The sequence below is a fragment of the Podarcis raffonei genome, chromosome 10 (assembly GCF_027172205.1).
Source record: "Podarcis raffonei isolate rPodRaf1 chromosome 10, rPodRaf1.pri, whole genome shotgun sequence".
NCBI lineage: Eukaryota > Metazoa > Chordata > Lepidosauria > Squamata > Lacertidae > Podarcis > Podarcis raffonei.
This window is the reverse complement of record NC_070611.1, coordinates 74,885,485-74,903,681: the sequence shown is the minus strand read 5'-3', so window position 1 is coordinate 74,903,681 and position 18,197 is coordinate 74,885,485. Positions and strand designations below refer to the sequence as shown.

The window sequence follows — 18,197 nt, the reverse complement described above, 5'->3', positions numbered from 1 at the left end:
GCGGTGGGGAAAGCAGCGCTTCCCCCATCGCCAGCCCCAGAGGATGGGGGGCAGCAGGGAGGCGCGCGACGCCTTCCCGCTACTCTCCAACCCTACTGTGGGCTTTTGCGGGAGATGGGGGAATTCCCCCACCTCCCGCAAAAGCAGGCAAAAGCCCCGCGCTCTTTAAAGGGGCTCCGTGGCTTCTGCTGGCTTTTCTAGGAGGTGGGGGAATTCCCCCACCTCCTAGAAAAGCCCGCAGGAGCCGCGCACCCTTTAAAGAGCGAGCGGCTCTTGGGGGCTTTTCCCCAAGGAGGGAGAAGGAACTGACTGGCCGAGTCAGTCCCTTCTCCCTCCTGCGGGCTTTTGCGGGAGATGAGGGAATTCCCCCACCTCCCGCAGAAGCAGGCAAAAGCCGTGCGCTCTTTAAAGGGGCTCCACGGCTTCTGCTGGCTTTTCTAGGAGGTGGGGGAATTCCCCCACCTCCTAGAAAAGCCCGCAGGAGCCGCGCAGCCTTTAAAGAGCGCGCAGCTCTTGGGGGCTTTTCCCCAAGGAGGGAGAAGGGACTGACTGGCCGAGTCCGTCCCTTCTCCCTCCTGCGGGCTTTTGCGGGAGGTGGGGGAATTCCGCCACCTCCCGCAAAAGCAGGGAGAAGGTCTTGGAGTAGCGCACAGGCTGCGTGCAGCCTGTCCACTGCTCCCAGAGCTGCGGGGGGGGGGGATCATATTTTTTCCTTGCTTTTCCCCCCTCAAAACTAGGTGCGTCCTATGGTCCGGTGCGTCCAATCGTGCGAAAAATACGGTACCTCATGCTTTTAGGAATGATTTCCTGCTGAGTTCAATGCTCAGAGTGGACTCTGAGAGGAAGACGTCCCACACTCCATACGTCTAAATGGGTTCTCCCATGTGAGAGTCCCTGGATGTACCTTAAATAAAGGTAAAGGTAAAGGGACCCCTGACCATTAGGTCCAGTCGTGACCAACTCTGGGGTTGCGGCGCTCATCTTGCTTTATTGGCCGAGGGAGCCAGGGTACAACTTCTGGGTCATGTGGCCAGCATGACTGATCCGCTTCTGGCGAACCAGAGCAGCGCACGGAAACGCCGTTTACCTTCCCGCCGGAGCAGTACCTACTTATCTACTTGCACTTTGACGTGCTTTTGAACTGCTAGGTTGGCAGGAGCAGGGACCGAGCAACGGGAGCACACCCCATCGCGGGGATTCGAACCGCCGACCTTCTGATCGGCATGTCCTAGGTTCTGTGGTTTAACCCACAGAGCCACTCAAATCCCTGTTCCTTAAATACTCCGTAATAAATAAAGCACGTTTTGCAGTCTTTTCACTTAAACTGCTTCTCTGAGTTTTTTGATGGTTTGAAGGGTTTCAACTCTTAAAGTTCTTCCTGTCCATGAGCCTGCTGATTTTGACTCTGACAGAAGCTCTTTCCACACTCGATACATTTAAATGGTTTCTCCCCTGTGTGAGTCCGTTGATGATTTCTAAGGTTTCCACTCCGATTGAAGCTCTTTCCACACTCCATGCATTTAAATGGTTTCTCCCCTGTGTGAGTCCATTGATGTTTCCTAAGGCTTCCATTTTCACCAAAGGTCTTTCCACACTCAATACATTTATATGGTTTCTCCCCTGTGTGAGTCCGTTGATGTTTCCTAAGGCTTCCATTTTCACTAAAGCTCTTTCCACACTCCATACATATATATGGTTTCTCCCCCGTGTGAGTCCGTTGATGTTTCCTAAGGTGTCCATTCTGACTGAAGTCCTTTCCACACTCCATGCATTTAAATGGTTTCTCCCCTGTATGAGTTCGTTGATGTTTCCTAAGGCTTCCATTTTCACTAAAGCTCTTTCCACACTCCATGCATTTAAATAGTTTCTCCCCTGTGTGAGTCCGTTGATGTGTTCTAAGGCTTCCATTTTCACTAAAGGTCTTTCCACACTCGATACATTGAAATGGTTTCTCCCCTGTGTGAGTCCGTTGATGTGTTCTAAGGCTTCCACTAAAACTAAAGCTCTTTCCACACTCGATGCATTTATATGGTTTCTCCCCTGTGTGAGTCCGTTGATGTGTTCTAAGGCTTCCATTTTCACTAAAGGTCTTTCCACACTCGATACATTGAAATGGTTTCTCCCCTGTGTGAGTCCGTTGATGTGTTCTAAATCTTCCACTAAAACTAAAGCTCTTTCCACACTCAATACATTTATATGGTTTCTCCCCTGTGTGAGTCCGTTGATGTTTCCTAAGGCTTCCATTTTCACTAAAGGTCTTTCCACACTCGATACATTGAAATGGTTTCTCCCCTGTGTGAGTCCGTAGATGACCTCTAAGGTGTCCACTCTGATTGAAGCTCTTTCCACACTCCATGCATTTAAATGGTTTCTCCCCTGTGTGAGTCTGCTGGTGTGTTCTAAGTTTTGCATTGAAAGAGAAGCTCTTTCTGCACTCCATACCTTTAAATGGGTTCTTTGCTTTTTGTGTTCGTTGATGTGAACTATGTGTGCTCATTCAGTGAGACATATTCCACATTTCACACATTTTAATGGCTATTCCTAATGAAATGAAAGGTGCCCTGTCCCCTGCAATTCTGTCTTCTCCATCACCTTTTTCAGAGTGGGCAGAAAGGAAATCCTGTTTGGGTTTCAAGAAAGAGAACACAGGGAAAAAAAAGGGCACATCAATCGCCATTAGCACCTTCTCCTATTTCAACATCTCCTGCATTCTCCCATGTCCTAGTCATGTTCCCAATTTTTAGGAAATGAAAATGGTATGATGTCAAATGGTAGTAATGCATCAGGAAACTTTCATAATCCTCAATCATCTTTAATAACACAGCATGTTCTTGGAATACCGTTGTCCTCTGAGATTGCCTTTCAAATCAAGTGGCTGCCCCCGTTTCCACCTCTAGATCTTCATGAATCACCTGCACAGTCCCACTGACCTCAGGAGGTCCATATGGACCATTCTGGGAGGCTCAGGCCTACATCTCTTCCAGGGACTGTGGTCTGGGTCAGTCAGAGAACTAGTGACAAGGCTTGGTGCTTGGGGTCAGCTGAATGGGTGTTCAGGGAAGCTCCTGTTCTTGGAGATGGACCTCTGTCTACATGCCTGACATTGCATGGAGAGAGCAGGAGAAGCAGAAGGAAAGCAGCTGGCACATGGGAATCCCAAATGGAAACACCCACCCCAATGGTTCTTTATAATGATGATGTGCTCATGGATAAGTTACAGAGACAGGTGGTAACTAAAGATGGCAGATTACCAAAAACCTTTTTTGAATTGACTGACAATATGGACTTGATTGATATTTGGAGAACCAAGAACCCCCTTGGAAGAGAGGGAACATTCTTTTCTGAAGCCAATATGACCTGGACAAAAATTGACCAAATATGGATAACTAGAGGACTGGCACCTAAGACTCGAAAAGTGGAAATTTGCCCAAAAAGTTGCTCCGACCATAATGCAGTGAAGATGGAGATGAAATTAACACCAATCGGTTCCTTCAGATGGAGGATGAATGACACCTTGTTTAGAGATCAGGAGGTGATTAAGAAAGCCCAAAAAACATTGAGAGACTATTTTGAGATAAATTTGAATACTACGGTTGAAAAAAGGACAATCTGGGACGCAAGTAAAGCGGTTATGAGAGGGTTTCTGATTCAACAGAATGCAATAAAGAAGAGAACTCAAAATGAGAAAAAAGACAAAATTTTGGAAAAAATAAAAGAGGGAGAGAAGAAACTAAGAGCGAAACCAAAATCGCAAGAGATTCTGAGAGAAATTAAGTTATGTCAAGTACAATACATGAAAATGATAAACCAGGAAGTGGAATGGAAAATTAAGCAGAGGAGACAAAAGACATTTGAATCGGCTAACAAATGTGGGAAACTGCTAGCTTGGCAGATGAAGAAAAGACAGAAATTAAATACCATCACAAATTTGGATGTAGATGGAAAGAACATACAGAATCCATTGGAAATTAGAAAGTGTTTCCAGAGATATTTTAAACAACTATATACACAAGGGCCACAGGAAGAGACTGATCTAGACCAATTTTTGAGAAAAAATGGATTACAAAAAATCTCTCAAGAAAATAAGACAATGTTGAGCCATAAAATTACAGAACAGGAGGTGGAAGGTGCCATTCAGAATATGCAGTTGGGCAAATCTCCGGGGCCAGATGGCTTAACCTCCAAATACTATAGATCTTTGAAAGATTGGTTAATTCGGCCACTAAAGGAGGTCTGCAATGAAATTTTAGAGGGGAAAAAGGCACCGGAGTCGTGGCAGGAAGCCTACATTACACTTATACCGAAAACTGAGTCTGAAAAGACGCAACTTAAGAACTACCGCCCCATATCCCTGCTCAATGTGGATTACAAAATATTTGCTGATATTTTGGCTAATAGGTTAAAAAAAGTATTAGTGGAAGAGATTCATAAGGACCAAGCTGGCTTTCTCCCAGGTAGACACCTGTCTGACAATACGAGGAATATAATTAACATTTTGGAGAAGCTGCAAGTGAACATAAATGTCAGGGAACTGTCATCGGAAGAAACGGAGGTGCAAGGGCTCCCAGAGGTTGGGAGAGACTTATCAGCTGAGGAGGGAACCAGCAGGGGGAGAGAAAGAGCTCCAAGGGAAAGTGAGTCGGAGGGATGGCTCAGAGACAATTCCAGCGAGAACAGTGGGGAGGTTTCAGGACCTCCTATAGGGACACCCACTCCTCGCCGGAAACTGTCACGCAGAGAGTCCAGAAGGCGTGTTTCCGTTAAGGAGCTTTTATGCTGGAAGAAATTCCGTAAACGCCCACTGTCGGGCTCTGCCAGCGACTGACGGAGCCATGCTGATGGAGCTCCGTTACAGACAGGGGTTTGTGGACTTAGCCAAACCCTGAGGGACTAGAAATTTTACGCACAAGCAGCTCATCATCCCATCACAATAAACACTAAAGCAGTTTTAATTTTTATAGATGCGGAGAAAGCCTTTGACAACATTTCTTGGAGTTTTATGAAGAAAAATCTTCAGGGGATGGGGGTGGGCCAAGGGTTTGAAAATGGTATAAGTGCAATTTACTCAGAACAAAAGGCTAAGCTAATTGTTAACAACGTGGTGACAGAGGAATTTAAGATAGAGAAAGGTACACGACAAGGTTGCCCAATTTCCCCATTGCTTTTTATTTCAGTCCTGGAGGTTTTATTAAATATGATTAGAAGGGACCGTTTGATTAAAGGTATTCAGGTCGGAGCTAAACAATACAAACTGAAGGTTTTTGCAGATGACCTAGTTTTAACATTACAGGAGCCAGAATCTAGTACGAAAAGAGTTTTAGAACTGATTCAAGAATTTGGTCAGGTGGCAGGATTTAAGTTGAACAAGTCAAAAACTAAAGTTCTTGAGAAAAATTTAACACCAATTGAGAAAGAGAGGTTTCAGAAGGAGACAGGTTTAACATTAGTGAAGAAAGTTAAATATTTGGGGGTTAACATGACTGCTAAGAACTTAAATTTATTTAAAGATAATTATGAGAAATGTTGGACAGAAGTGAAAAAAGATTTAGAAATATGGTCAAACTTGAAGCTTTCCTTGTTGGGCAGAATTGCGGCTATAAAGATGAATGTATTGCCAAAAATGTTATTTTTGTTTCAATCTTTGCAAATTTTGGACAAGATGGACTGTTTCAAGAAGTGGCAGAGAGACATTTCTAGATTTGTCTGGCAGGGCAAGAAGCCCAGAATAAAATTTAAAATATTAACTGATGCAAAAGAAAGAGGTGGATTTGCCCTGCCAGACCTTAAACTTTATTATGAATCGGCCGCATTTTGCTGGCTGAAAGAATGGCTGCTTCTTGAGAAGACAGACATTTTGGATTTAGAAGGTTTTAACAATGTCTTTGGGTGGCATGCATATTTGTGGTACGACAAGGTTAAAGCACATAAAGCATTCAAAAACCATATTGTCAGGAAAGCATTGTTCAATGTCTGGATAAGATACAAAGACTTGGTTGTCACCAATGGAAGCGAAGGCTCAAAAAAAAACTCAATATGGAGGCCAAATGGCCGAAATATTGGGAAATATTGGAACAAGAAGGAGACAAATTGAAATTGCAGAGTTTTGAGAAATTAAAAGATAAAGTGCGAGATTGGCTTCATTATTATCAAATAAGAGAGGCCTATAATTTGGACAAAAAAATTGGCTTCCAGGTGGGAAAATCAAAATTGGAAACAGAACTGTTAGATCCCAAAACTAAGATACTTTCAAGAATGTATAACTTGCTGTTAAAATGGAATGCGCAGGATGAAACGGTTAAATCTGCAATGATTAAATGGGCACAGGATATCGGTCATAACATCATGTTTGCTGACTGGGAACAGTTGTGGACCACAGGTATGAAATTTACGGCATGTAATGCCTTAAGAGAGAATATTATGCAAATGATATACAGGTGGTACATGACCCCAGTCAAGCTTGCAAAAATATATCATTTGCCCGATAATAAATGTTGGAAATGTAAAGAAACTGAAGGTACATTCTTTCACCTTTGGTGGACGTGCCCAAGAATTAAGGCTTTCTGGGAAATGATCTATAATGAAATGAAAAAGGTATTTAAATATACCTTCCTGAAGAAACCAGAGGCCTTCCTTCTGGGCATTGTCGGCCAATTGGTGCCAAAGAAGGACAGAACTTTCTTTATGTATGCAACAACAGCAGCAAGAATACTTATTGCGAAGTATTGGAAGACACAAGATCTACCCACCCTGGAAGAGTGGCAGATGAAGATGATGGACTATATGGAACTGGCGGAAATGACTGGCAGAATCCGAGACCTGGGAGAAGAGGTGGTGGAGGAAGACTGGAAGAAATTTAAAGACTATCTTCAGAAATATTGTAAAATTAATGAATGTTAAAATTATGTTCGGATTGGCAATAAGTGGTATTCAGCAACAAAAGTTAATAAGAATATGCAAATGAATTGATAAATGGATGAAAAGATAGAGTTATAATATGTTAGGATATAGAGTTAAGATAAATGAAAGAGGGTAAGGATTTGCTGAATTGATTATGTAAATGGGAATGCAAAAAGGGGAGGTGTGAGGAGGTCAAGGAAACAAGCAAATGAGCTTAAAAACATCAAAAAGGGATTTGTTTTTTGTATTTTTCTATTTTTTCTTTTTTATGTATTTTTAAATTTTTCTTTTTCTTGGTTTTTCTTTTATTCTGTAAATCTTTGTTTTTTGTAAAACTCTAATAAATATCTTTTTTAAAAAAAATATATAATGATGATGTGCTGCCTGATCCTGTGCTTGTCTTCTGACAGAGGACTATCCTAATCAGGCACTGAAAAGCAGGATATTCAAGGCAAGGAGATAACTGTACTTAATGGTAGGTAGCCAGATAGTCCAGTAGCACCTTAGAGACCAACTAAGTTTGTTTTAGGTATAAGCTTTGGTGTGCATGCACACTTCTTCATATAGTGAAGGGTAGTGGGAGATGGTAGTAGGAGTACCCTTATGAGGAACACCCCCACCCCACCCTCCCATGATATATAAGGGTCTGGTGACATCTGTTTCAGTGTATCTGAAGAAGTGTGCATGCACACGAAAGCTTATACCTAGAACAAACTTAGTTGGTCTCTAAGGTGCTACGGGAATATTTTGTAATTTTTTATTTCAACTGTGTCATACCAACACGGCTACCTACCTGGATCTAGATGTCATGGGGTGTTGGGGATAAGTAGTTCCTTGGGTGGGGGACATGTCCTGCACCTTCTGGGGTCATTTTTCCACCCTTGATGCCCACCCTGCACTCAGCTCTCACCTGTGGCTTCCAGAAGCTGTCAGCATGCAACAGGGGTTCAAGCAACGGCTTCAACCGGCCGGCTAAACCAGGTGAGGAAAGCTGATGGGTCTCAAATCCTTGGGGGGCTGGGGAATTCTGCTGCACCTGAAGTCAAGCCCTGGTGGATGGAGAGGAGGAGAACAACCGTGAATCCCACAGTCCAGAAGGCAGATTCTGCCCGTGCGGAAGAGGAAAGTGAAGGGCAGATGGGGCACGTCCACCTGGAGGTTTGTTATCTAGTCCCAGGGTTACTCTGACATTGAATTATATATAAATTACAGTATTGAAATGTGCCTGCTCCCACTTCATATTCTGATATTACTCTACTCTGTCTGTTTCTTACTTGAGTGCTGTTTTGGTATGCTAAGTCAGGGTTTTACTGCGAGTTACATTTTTGCTATTTTTTGGGTCCTGTTATGCTTATGTGTCTTCAGTAATAAATTTCTCAGTTGAATTAATTTTTTGCTGCCTCTGAGTGTTTTCTCCTACTCTGCTAACTATACATCGATCATTATGGAGGAGCAAGATCTGCAACCTAAAGCCCTCAACAGCTTTGGCCCTGTGGACCTGAAGGAGCATCTTCATCCCCGTTGCTCAGTCTGCACAGGAAGGTCCGCCTCCGAGGGTCTTCTGCTGGTTCCCTTGCTGTTAGAAGTGAAGTTCCAGGGAACCAGGCAGAGGGCCTCCTGCCCCATGGAATGCCCTCCCTTCAGAGGGCAAGGAAACAGGCAACCATCTGACATTTAGAAGACAGCTGGGTGTCGTTGTGGGTTAAACCATAGAGCCTAGGACTTCCTGATCAGAAGGTTGGCGGTTCGAATCCCCGCGATGGGGTGAGCTCCCGTTGCTCGGTCCCTGCTCCTGCCAACCTAGCAGTTCCAAAGCACATCAAAGAGCAAGTAGATAAATAGGTACTGCTCCGGCGGGAAGGTAAACGGTGTTTCCGTGCGCTGCTCTGGTTCTCCAGAAGTGGCTTAGTCATGCTGGCCACATGACCCGGAAGATATACGCCGGCTCCCTCAGCCAATAAAGCGAGATGAGCGCCACAACCCCAGAGTCGGCCATAACTGCACCTAATGTTCAGGGGTCCCTTTACCTTTACCTATATGTACTGTAAGCTGCCCAGAGCAGCTGGGGGAAGATACTAATACTAGAACTTCTACAGTGGAACCTCGGGTTACAGACGCTTCAGGTTACAGACTCTGCTAACCCAGAAATAATACCTTGGGTTAAGAACTTTGCTTCAGGATGAGAACAGAAATTGCGTGGCGGCAGCAGGAGACCCCATTAGCTAAAGTGGTACCACAGATTAAGAACAGTTTCAGGTTAAGAACAGACCTCCAGAACGAATTCAGTTCTTAACCTGAGGTACCACTGTACTACTATTATTATCGTGTGATTTTTTGTAGTTATTTTGGAATTTTTACTGCAATATTAGCTTACGAAATGTTATGGGTGGAGAAAATCACAGGGTTGCCGTAAATGATAATCCCATTCACATACAGTCTGTAAATCTGGGAAGGTCACACACCTCACCTGTGCTAATACTGGCAGTCTTTGGCCTGCACAGGCACATCCTGTGTGTAGAGCCTCCAGCCCCAGGCACTGTCTATCATGAAAATGGGTCCTTTGACTGGGAAGATTCATGGAGTCGCTGTCATCAGATGCTGATGGGTTTTATCTCAGCTTGTCAGTCACTCTGACACTGCCTACAAAGAATAAGAGGAGCAAAAATGCTTTTGACTTCTATATCAATCCTGAGAGCCAGGTGTACATTATCCTCATCCTCAGAGGAAAAGACATTAAAGATGGAAGCCTGAGAGAGAGGAAAAGGTTTCTGGCTGCTTCCTGGGTGGGATTGCCAAAACCAAGAGCCGCTTCTGAGAAGGCCTCCCCCCTCCCCTCTCGGGATTTCCTCTCCTCTCCAGGGGACTAATGGTTGGACTGGGCAGAAGCGCTGTGTCTCGACAGGGGTTTATGGGGGCGAGCAGAGGATGGAGCTTGCAGGAAGGAAGGGGTGGGGGGACAGGACCCCCACTTTCCAGGGATCCCTCTCTGGTCGCCTTGAAGGGGGGCTTGATTCCTGGGGGGGAGGGAGAAGGCAAGGCGGCCCCTTCGAAGATTGCCCAAAGAAGCCACGATTGAGACGCCCCCCCAAAAAAACTGGTCTTCCTATCTCCCCCCCCCCCAGTGCTCCTCTTCCCTTCCCCCTCCCTCTCTCCCGCAGTTTCCCCTGCACTCTAGCGCGACTGACACCTCGCCCTGCGCCCCCATCTCTCCATCCTAGGGCCCCCCCAAGAACAGGAGCAAGGGAGGGACTGGGGGGTCTCTATCCAGGCGTCTCTCGCGCCCCTTAACCCTTTCATGGGACGCGCGGAGCCTGGGAAACGGGGTGAGGGATCCGCCCTGCGAGGAATGCCCCCTTCGCAGCACGCGCGCAGGGATCCAGGCCCCACGGAAGGCGCTTGGGGAGCTGGAGGGGTCTATGGGTCCTTTTCTCCCCTCTCCCCCCCCCGGACCCCTTTACCTCTTTGTCCTCGCTCCCGATTCTCCTTTCTTTTTCTGCAACATCCACGGGGGGGGGTCCCCTGCCTCCTCCCTCCCCTCTCCGAAAGCGCGCTGCCCTAGAGCTACGAGGCAGAGCAGCAATCCGGAGTGGAAGCTCCACTTCCGGGAGAAGGTTGGGAGGGGGCTCACCCCCCCACACATTCCCGGAGCAGAAGAGCCAGATTGGAGGAGGAGGAGGAAGGGGTGGGATGTTTGGGGGCGGGATCTGGGGTTGTGGGGGCGGGGTGAGAGGAGGAGGGGAGGGGAGGGAAAGAATTGAGGGGGGGGGGAGAAGGTTCCGGAGATCCAGCTGCAAAGTGGGTCCCGTCCCGCCTACAAGGTTTGCATTGCAACATCCTCCCCTCCCCCACCCCACGAGCTTAGATCCCTCCGTGTTTTAGGTCTTGGCGCTGTTCAAACCAGGAACAGGGGGCAGCTAAACGACCCCCCCAAATCCCAGCTCCCCACCCTAGCCTCTGACTAAGGCCAGGACAATGACCGTGGACACTGTAGCAGGAAACCCCCCCCCCAATCATTCAGTTTCTACAAACTTCACTCACACTCACACACTGCATACGCTATACTTCTCTTATAAATTCAAGAAAATCAACCATACATCGGATTTGCACTGTTCCACTTTTATTTTACTCCATGAAGGACGGACTACAAAATGGGGAAGGTTTGATACAGGGCACCCATAATCCCATCAGCATCCCAGCACATCCACAGGAGCCCTGCCCAGTTGCTATGCCAACCCTGATGGTCCCAGACAGAAGACCATCAAGATCACAAAGAACTTGCATATGGGAGTGGATTCAGCACAGACTGGAACAAAGGACAATAATCAGCTCTTCCCTCTGGGGGCGGGAAACTGCAAACTCCCCTCTGTCACCTGGAAAGTACTCATGGGGAGGGGGAAATGGGGAACCAGCCAGGTGACAGGACACTCAGGTTACCACCACAACTCCTCCCTCAACCCCTCCTTTCTGTGATGCATGTATGATGTTTCTGGGGGTGGTCTTGATCTACAGGGTGGCAATTTCAAAAGTCTTTATAAGCCCTTGCACAGCATTTTTCTGGGTCCTTCCTCTCTCCTGCAAGTGAGGGGAGCATCCTGTTGTAACAGTTCAATAAAGGCCAAGCCTACAGGCTGCTGATTGGCTCCAAGTTATCCTGGTTGGTGTCTTTGTTTTTGTCTAAGGGAGCCCTCAGATTTTTCCGTTAACAGACACAGGCACCGTCCATGCACAACAGCCAAGAGGCTCCAAAAAGCAGCCGATACAATTGTAGCAAGAAGCAGATTCCATGTCTTAAGGGAGAAATCTGAGGGCTCCCTTGGACAAGAAACAAGGAGACCAGCCAGGAAGAGCAGAGCAAAAGAGCAGCCAGTAGGTCTTGATTGAAGACTGTCTCCACAGGACTCCCACCTGCCACCAGGTGGAACAAGATGGAAGCCCCCAACAAAAGAAGACCCCAACTTTTATTAGCTGCTAATCCCCCATGCTACACCCCCAAGACTACATCATGAGTACATCATTGACACATCACACAGAGGAGGGGTTCAGGGAGAAGAAGAAGAAGAAGAGTTTGGATTTGATATCCCGCTTTATCACTACCCGAAGGAGTCTCAAAGCGGCTAACATTCTCCTTTCCCTTCCTCCCCCCCAGCAAACACTCTGTGAGGTGAGTGGGGCTGAGAGACCTCAGAGAAGTGTGACTTCTCTGAAGGAGGAGGAGTTGTGGTGGTAACCTGAGGGTCTTCTCACCTGTCCGGTTCCTTCTTTCCCCTCCCCATGATTACATTCCTGAGGACAAAGAGGAGTTCACTGTTTTCTGCCCCCGGAGGGAAGGGCTGGTCACTGTCCTGGGTTTCAGTCCGTACTGAATCCACTTCCATATGCAGGTCCTTTGTGAGTGGAATGATCTTCTGTCTAGGACCATCACGGTTGGCATGCCAATTGGGTAGGGCTCACTGCGGACGTGTTGGCTGCCTTGTGTCAAGTCTCCCCCCTTTGATAGTCCTTCCCTCATGGTGCAAAATAAAAGTCGAACGGTGCAGATCCGATGTACGGCTGATTTTCTATGAATTTATAACAGAAGTGTTGCCTATGTCGTGTGTGCGTGTCGTGTTTGTACAAACTGAATGATTTCAACACATGATTCCCAATCCCAAAGAAGGGCAGGGCCAAAGAATGCTCCACGTACCGCACAATTGCACTCATTTCACACGCTAGCAAGGTTATGCTTAAAATTCTACAAGGAAGGCTCAAGCAGTATGTGGACTGAGAACTCCCAGAAGTGCAAGCTGGATTTAGAAGAGGCAGAGGAACCAGAGACCAAATTGCAAACATGCACTGGATTATGGAGAAAGCTAGAGAGTTCCAGAAAGACATCTACTTCTGCTTCATTGACTATGCAAAAGCCTTTGACTGTGTCGACCACAGCAAACTATGGCAAGTTCTTAAAGAATTGGGAGTGCCTGATCACCTCATCTGTCTCCTGAGAAATCTCTTTGTGGGACAAGAAGCTACAGTTAGAACTGGATATGGAACAACTGATTGGTACAAAATTGGGAAAGGAGTACGACAAGGCTGTATATTGTCTTACTGCTTATTTAACATAAATGCAGAATTCATCATGCGAAAGGCTGGGCTGGATGAATCATGTAATAAAAAATTTAAGGTCTTATATATATAATAAATGTTCAAAAATGTACCAACCAAGTGCATACATAGATATGTCGACCACATATCTGGAGCAGCATAGGAAGACCGCTCTGAAACCATTTAGACTTCCAAACTGAGCAAATGTTTTCTCTGCAAGGAGGGAGCGCGTGAGGGAACCTTCCCATTGTCTCAGGAATTGGGTAATCACCATCTCAAAGGAATGGCCAGACTACCAGGAAAGGGAATCAGATAAGGCATTATCAGATAACCTGGCAGACAGGAAAAACAACAACATTCAAATTTCTGTTGTAGACCGCCTTTTCTGTGATGTAGGTATGATTTTTGTAGTAGGTGGTCTTGGGTTACGCCCCTTCTGTGATGAATGCAGGGGTGGTCTGGAGCTCCAGGTCAGGAAATTTAAAATGTCTATATAAGGGCTGGCACGCCTTGGTTCGGGGTCGTCCTCAGGGGAGCACCCTGTTGCAGCAGATCAATCAAGATCAGGCTTACTAGCTGCTTTGCTTCTCAATAGTCTCTGGTTGGCCTCTGCTCTTTCCTCCTACCGATGGAGAACCTACAAGGGACTCTATAAAGGGCTCTTTTGTCCTCCATAAGGGAAGAAGGGCAGCTTTGGTTTACAACAGATGGCACCCCAGATGGGACCTTCGGTTGCCCGATTCTGGGGGCAAGGAAGGACCGGTGATCCAGTGCACACCAGTCCATTTGCCAGGAGGAGCCACCAGTCCTCTAGTGACCCCAGGGTCTGGAAAGAACTGGAGTTCCAGCGGGGCTAACCAGAGGAAGCAACGCTTGATCAGGCCGGCCACAAATTTATTTATTTTAAAATATAATCTTTATTGATTTAAATTACACACATATATAAAGAATTTGCAATCTCATACTGCAAAAAAAAGAAAATTAAAGAAAAAACAATGAAGAATAAAGGAAAGAAGAAAATACAGAAAAAGAAAGAAGCAGATTTATGTGCATGAAAAAACTTAATCTTCCTAATTAAATAAAAAAGAATTCTGACAAAACGAGTCTTGCAATCATTCTCATTGTACTGTTTATACTGTCGGTTTTTTTGGGACAGTTTTATATTCTTTAATATTGTTCCCGTCTACTCCACAAACAGTATTTGTTGTGTTTACAAGTATCACTCAAGTTCTGCTAATATGGTGTGGTTGGTACAATATGATCTTATAGAATCCTTAAATATTCTCCATTCTCCAAATATTTTCTGGTTCAGTACTCCTCTAACTCTTCCCATCAGTTTTGCTTGTTGTAAATATTCTAACATGAGTATCTGCCAATCTGTAATTGTCAGTATTGTTTTCCACTTCCTCGCCACAAGTATTCTTGCTTCTGTGGTGACATACATGAACAGTGGTCTTATTTCTTTTTTAATTTCTAACGGCAAAATGCCTAAAAGAAAGATCTCTGGTGGTTGTTGTTTAAGTGAGTCTGAATAATTTCTTGAATTCATTATAGATATTATCCCAGAATTCCCTAAAGATTGCACAAGTCCACCACATGTATGACCCCACATCTGTTTTACATATCCAGCAAGTCAGTGACCCTCCGTTATACATTTTCGCTAGTTTCAAGGGGATACGATGCCATCTATAGAACATCTTCATGATGTTCTCCCTAAGGTTATAGCATGCTGTGAATTTAATATCTACCTTCCACAATCTCTCCCACTGATCCATATATATGTTGTATCCAAAATCCTGTGCCCGTTTCACCATAACTGCCTTGACTGGTTCTTCTTTCCCATTCCAAAAGGTAATCATAGATGTTTGAAATATTTTTTCCTTTCATAAAAATTAATTCTCTTTCAAATTTAGATGTTTCTTTTGCAATTCCTTCTTTTAAATCCATGGCCAATCTTTGGTGTAACTGAAAATATTGTAGCCAATCCGTTAGGGGATTTATAATTTAATCCTATTTTTTCAGTGTAGGCTTGTCTTTATCTATTTCTAGGATTAATCCTAACGTAGGCCAATCTGCTTTCATATTTCTTTTTCTTACTGCCCTGGCTTCTCTTGGTGATGTCCACAAGGGTATTTTTGCCTCAAGTATTCCTTTATATTTATTCCAGATTTTATATCACGATTTTCTTATCACATGGCTCAAAAATCCCCTGTGGACCTTCACTTTTCCGTATATTAAAGAAGCGTGCCATCCAGACTGATTCTCGTGGCCTTCCAAGTCTAATAGGTCTGTATCTTTTAGTGTAATCCAGTCCTGCCACCACATGGTAAAATTCCAAACCAATCCTGCCACCACATGGTAAAATTCCAAATCTGGCAATGAAAAACCTCCTATCTCATTTTTATCTGTTAATAACTGGTGTTTAATTCTCAGTTTTTCCCCAGTAGTAATGTATGGAAGTGAGAGTTGGACCATAAAGAAGGCTGATGGCCGAAGAATGGATGCTTTTGAATTCTGGTGCTGGAGGAGACTCTTGAGAGTCTGGTGGACTGCAAGAAGATCAAACCTCTCCATTCTGAAGGAAATCAGCCCTGAGTGCTCACTGGAAGGACAGATCCTGAAGCTGAAGCTCCAATACTTTGGCCACCTCATGTGAAGAGAAGACTCCCTGGAAAAGACCCTGATGTTGGGAAAGATGGAGGGCACAAGGAGAAGGGGACGACAGAGGACGAGATGGTGGGACAGTGTTCTCGAAGCTACCAGCATGAAGGAGGCAGTGGAAGACAGGAGTGCCTGGCGTGCTCTGGTCCAGGGGGTCACGAAGAGGCGGACACGACTAAACGACTAAACAATAACACAATTCTCAGTTTCTTTCCACTCTATATAAATCTAGATATTTCCCTTTTCCACTCCCTAAAACAATTCATTCCTCCTAAAATGGGCATTGTTTGGAATAAGAAAATCATTTTGGGGAGGATATTCATTTTCACAACCGAGACTCTTCCCCAGAGTGAGAGATGGAGTTTGGTCCAGGTTTCCATATTTTTTAAAATTTCTTTCCATACTTTACTAGAATTATCCTCATATAAATTTAAACTTTTATTTGAAATCCAGATCCTTAGGTATTTAACCTTATTTTTAATTTCCAGGCCTGTTTCTTTCTTGAAGTTCTTTTTCCCCTTCCATTGTGAGGGTTTTTGTCAGTAATTTAGTTTTTTTTTTTTTGTAGTTTACTTTCAGCCACAGGCCAACCATAAATTAATCTAGTAATCGTGACTCAACTCACGGAAAATGAGAAAAAATTGGTAACAAAACCAAAAGATGAACAAATTAAACAGACTATTAAAATGTTACAAACTCAGTTCTCCATGTTGGTGAACCAAGAAGTGGAATGGAAATTAAAACAAATGAAACAGAAGTATTTTGAATCAGCCAACAAAACTGGGAAGCTACTGGCATGGCAACTAAGAAAACGTCAAAGTCAAAATATGATTAATAAAATTAGGATAGGAGAACAATTGACGGAAGACCCAAAAGAAATAAGAAGAGCCTTCCAAGGATTCTATAAGGAACTTTACAGGAAAGAAAAGGAAGACATAAATAAAATAGAGAGATACTTGGAAACACATAAAGGAAAACAGATTCCACCAGAAGAAAGAGAACAACTAAACGCCCCAATAACAAAAAAACAGGAAATCCAAAGGTCAATAAAGAGGATGAAACAAGGTAAAGCCCCAGGACCAGATGGGCTTACCTCAAAGTATTACAAAACACTGATACCGGTTCTCTGTGAAGTAATGAACTCTATTCTACAAGGAGGAAAAATACCAAATTCCTGGAAGGAGGCATGTATAATGTTGATCCCCAAGCAAGACACAGATCATTTGAGTGTTAAAAATTTTAGACCAATCTCACTGTTAAAGAATGATTACAAACTATTTGCGGACATTATGGCAAACAGATTGAAAATAATATTAAATGAGCTAATTCATAAAGACCAAGGAGGTTTTTTACCAGGCAGGCAATTAAAAGATACTGTAAGACATATTATTAATACATTGGAATAATTAGAGGTAAGAAATGATAAACCAGCTGCACTAATGTTTATCGATGCTGAAAAAGCATTTGATAATATATCTTGGTTATTTATGAAGAAAAGTATGGAGATGATGGGGGTTGGTGGCTCCTTCCTGAGAGGAATTGAAGCAATTTACTCAGAAAAGAGAGCGAAACTAATAGTGAATAATGCCTTGACTGAATCATTTGACATCACAAAGGGTACCAGACAGGGGTGCCCACTGTCCCCGCTATTGTTTATTATGGTTCTAGAGGTATTAGTAAATTATTTGAGAGAAACATCAGAGATAAATGGAGTTAAAATAGGTGTTAAAGAATTAAAACTTAAGGCCTATGCAGACGATTTAGCATTAACCTTAGATGAACCTCAGGAACGTGTTAAAAAAGCATTGGAAGAAATGGGAAAATTCAGACAATTGGCAGGATTTAAATTCAACAAGACAAAGATGGAAATGCTGGTCAAAAATATGGAAAAGAATGAGGTAGAAAGGTTGGAACAAGAAAGTGAAATTAAGGTGATTAAAAAAGTAAAATACTTGGGAATCTGGAAGACGGCAAAGAATATAAACTTATTCAATGATAACTATCAACCAGTGTGGAAAGAGATTAAAAGAGATTTGGAAGTATGGAATAGATTAAAATTGTCCATAAGTAGAAGAATATCAGCGATCAAAATGAATACATTACCAAAGATGCTATTTTTATTTCAAACGATTCCGATAATCAGAGGCTTAGGACAATTTAGAGAATGGCAAAAGGTTCTCTGGCACTTCATATGGCAAGGGAGAAAACCGAGAATTAAATTTAAAATACTGACGGACAGAAAGGAAAGAGGGGGGTTCTCGGTACCTGATTTGAAACTTTATTACGAAGCGGCCTGTCTGTGTTGGATAAAGGATTGGATAACCCTGGAAAACTCAGACCTATTAGATCTGGAGGGATATAATAACAGATATGGGTGGCACTCGTACCTCTGGTATGGTAAAGTGAAAGTGCACAGAGGTTTCACAAACCATGTGTTAAGGAGTGCCCTATATGAGGTCTGGGACAGAAATAAGAATCTGCTAGAAAGGAAAACACCATGGTGGCTCTCACCAGTTGAAATGTTAACAGTAAAAAAAATGGAATATGGAAGGGAGATG

The 18,197-nt window shown here is 44.0% G+C and overlaps 2 protein-coding genes across 2 annotated transcripts in view; both read right to left on the bottom strand.

The window, feature by feature from the left end:
* The window catches only part of LOC128421970 (zinc finger protein 624-like), a 98,111-nt gene that overhangs the window by 32,038 nt on the left and 47,876 nt on the right, over positions 1-18,197 (bottom strand). The gene's annotated exons all lie outside the window — the stretch shown is intronic.
* Positions 1,312-8,060, bottom strand: LOC128421992 (zinc finger and SCAN domain-containing protein 2-like). Its single transcript, XM_053405414.1, has 2 exons — positions 7,808-8,060; positions 1,312-2,620 (listed from the first exon to the last, which is right to left on the bottom strand). The coding sequence occupies exon 2, from the start codon at positions 2,495-2,497 to the stop codon at positions 1,367-1,369; it is 1,131 nt and encodes a 376-aa protein (XP_053261389.1). The 5' UTR covers positions 2,498-2,620; positions 7,808-8,060; the 3' UTR covers positions 1,312-1,366.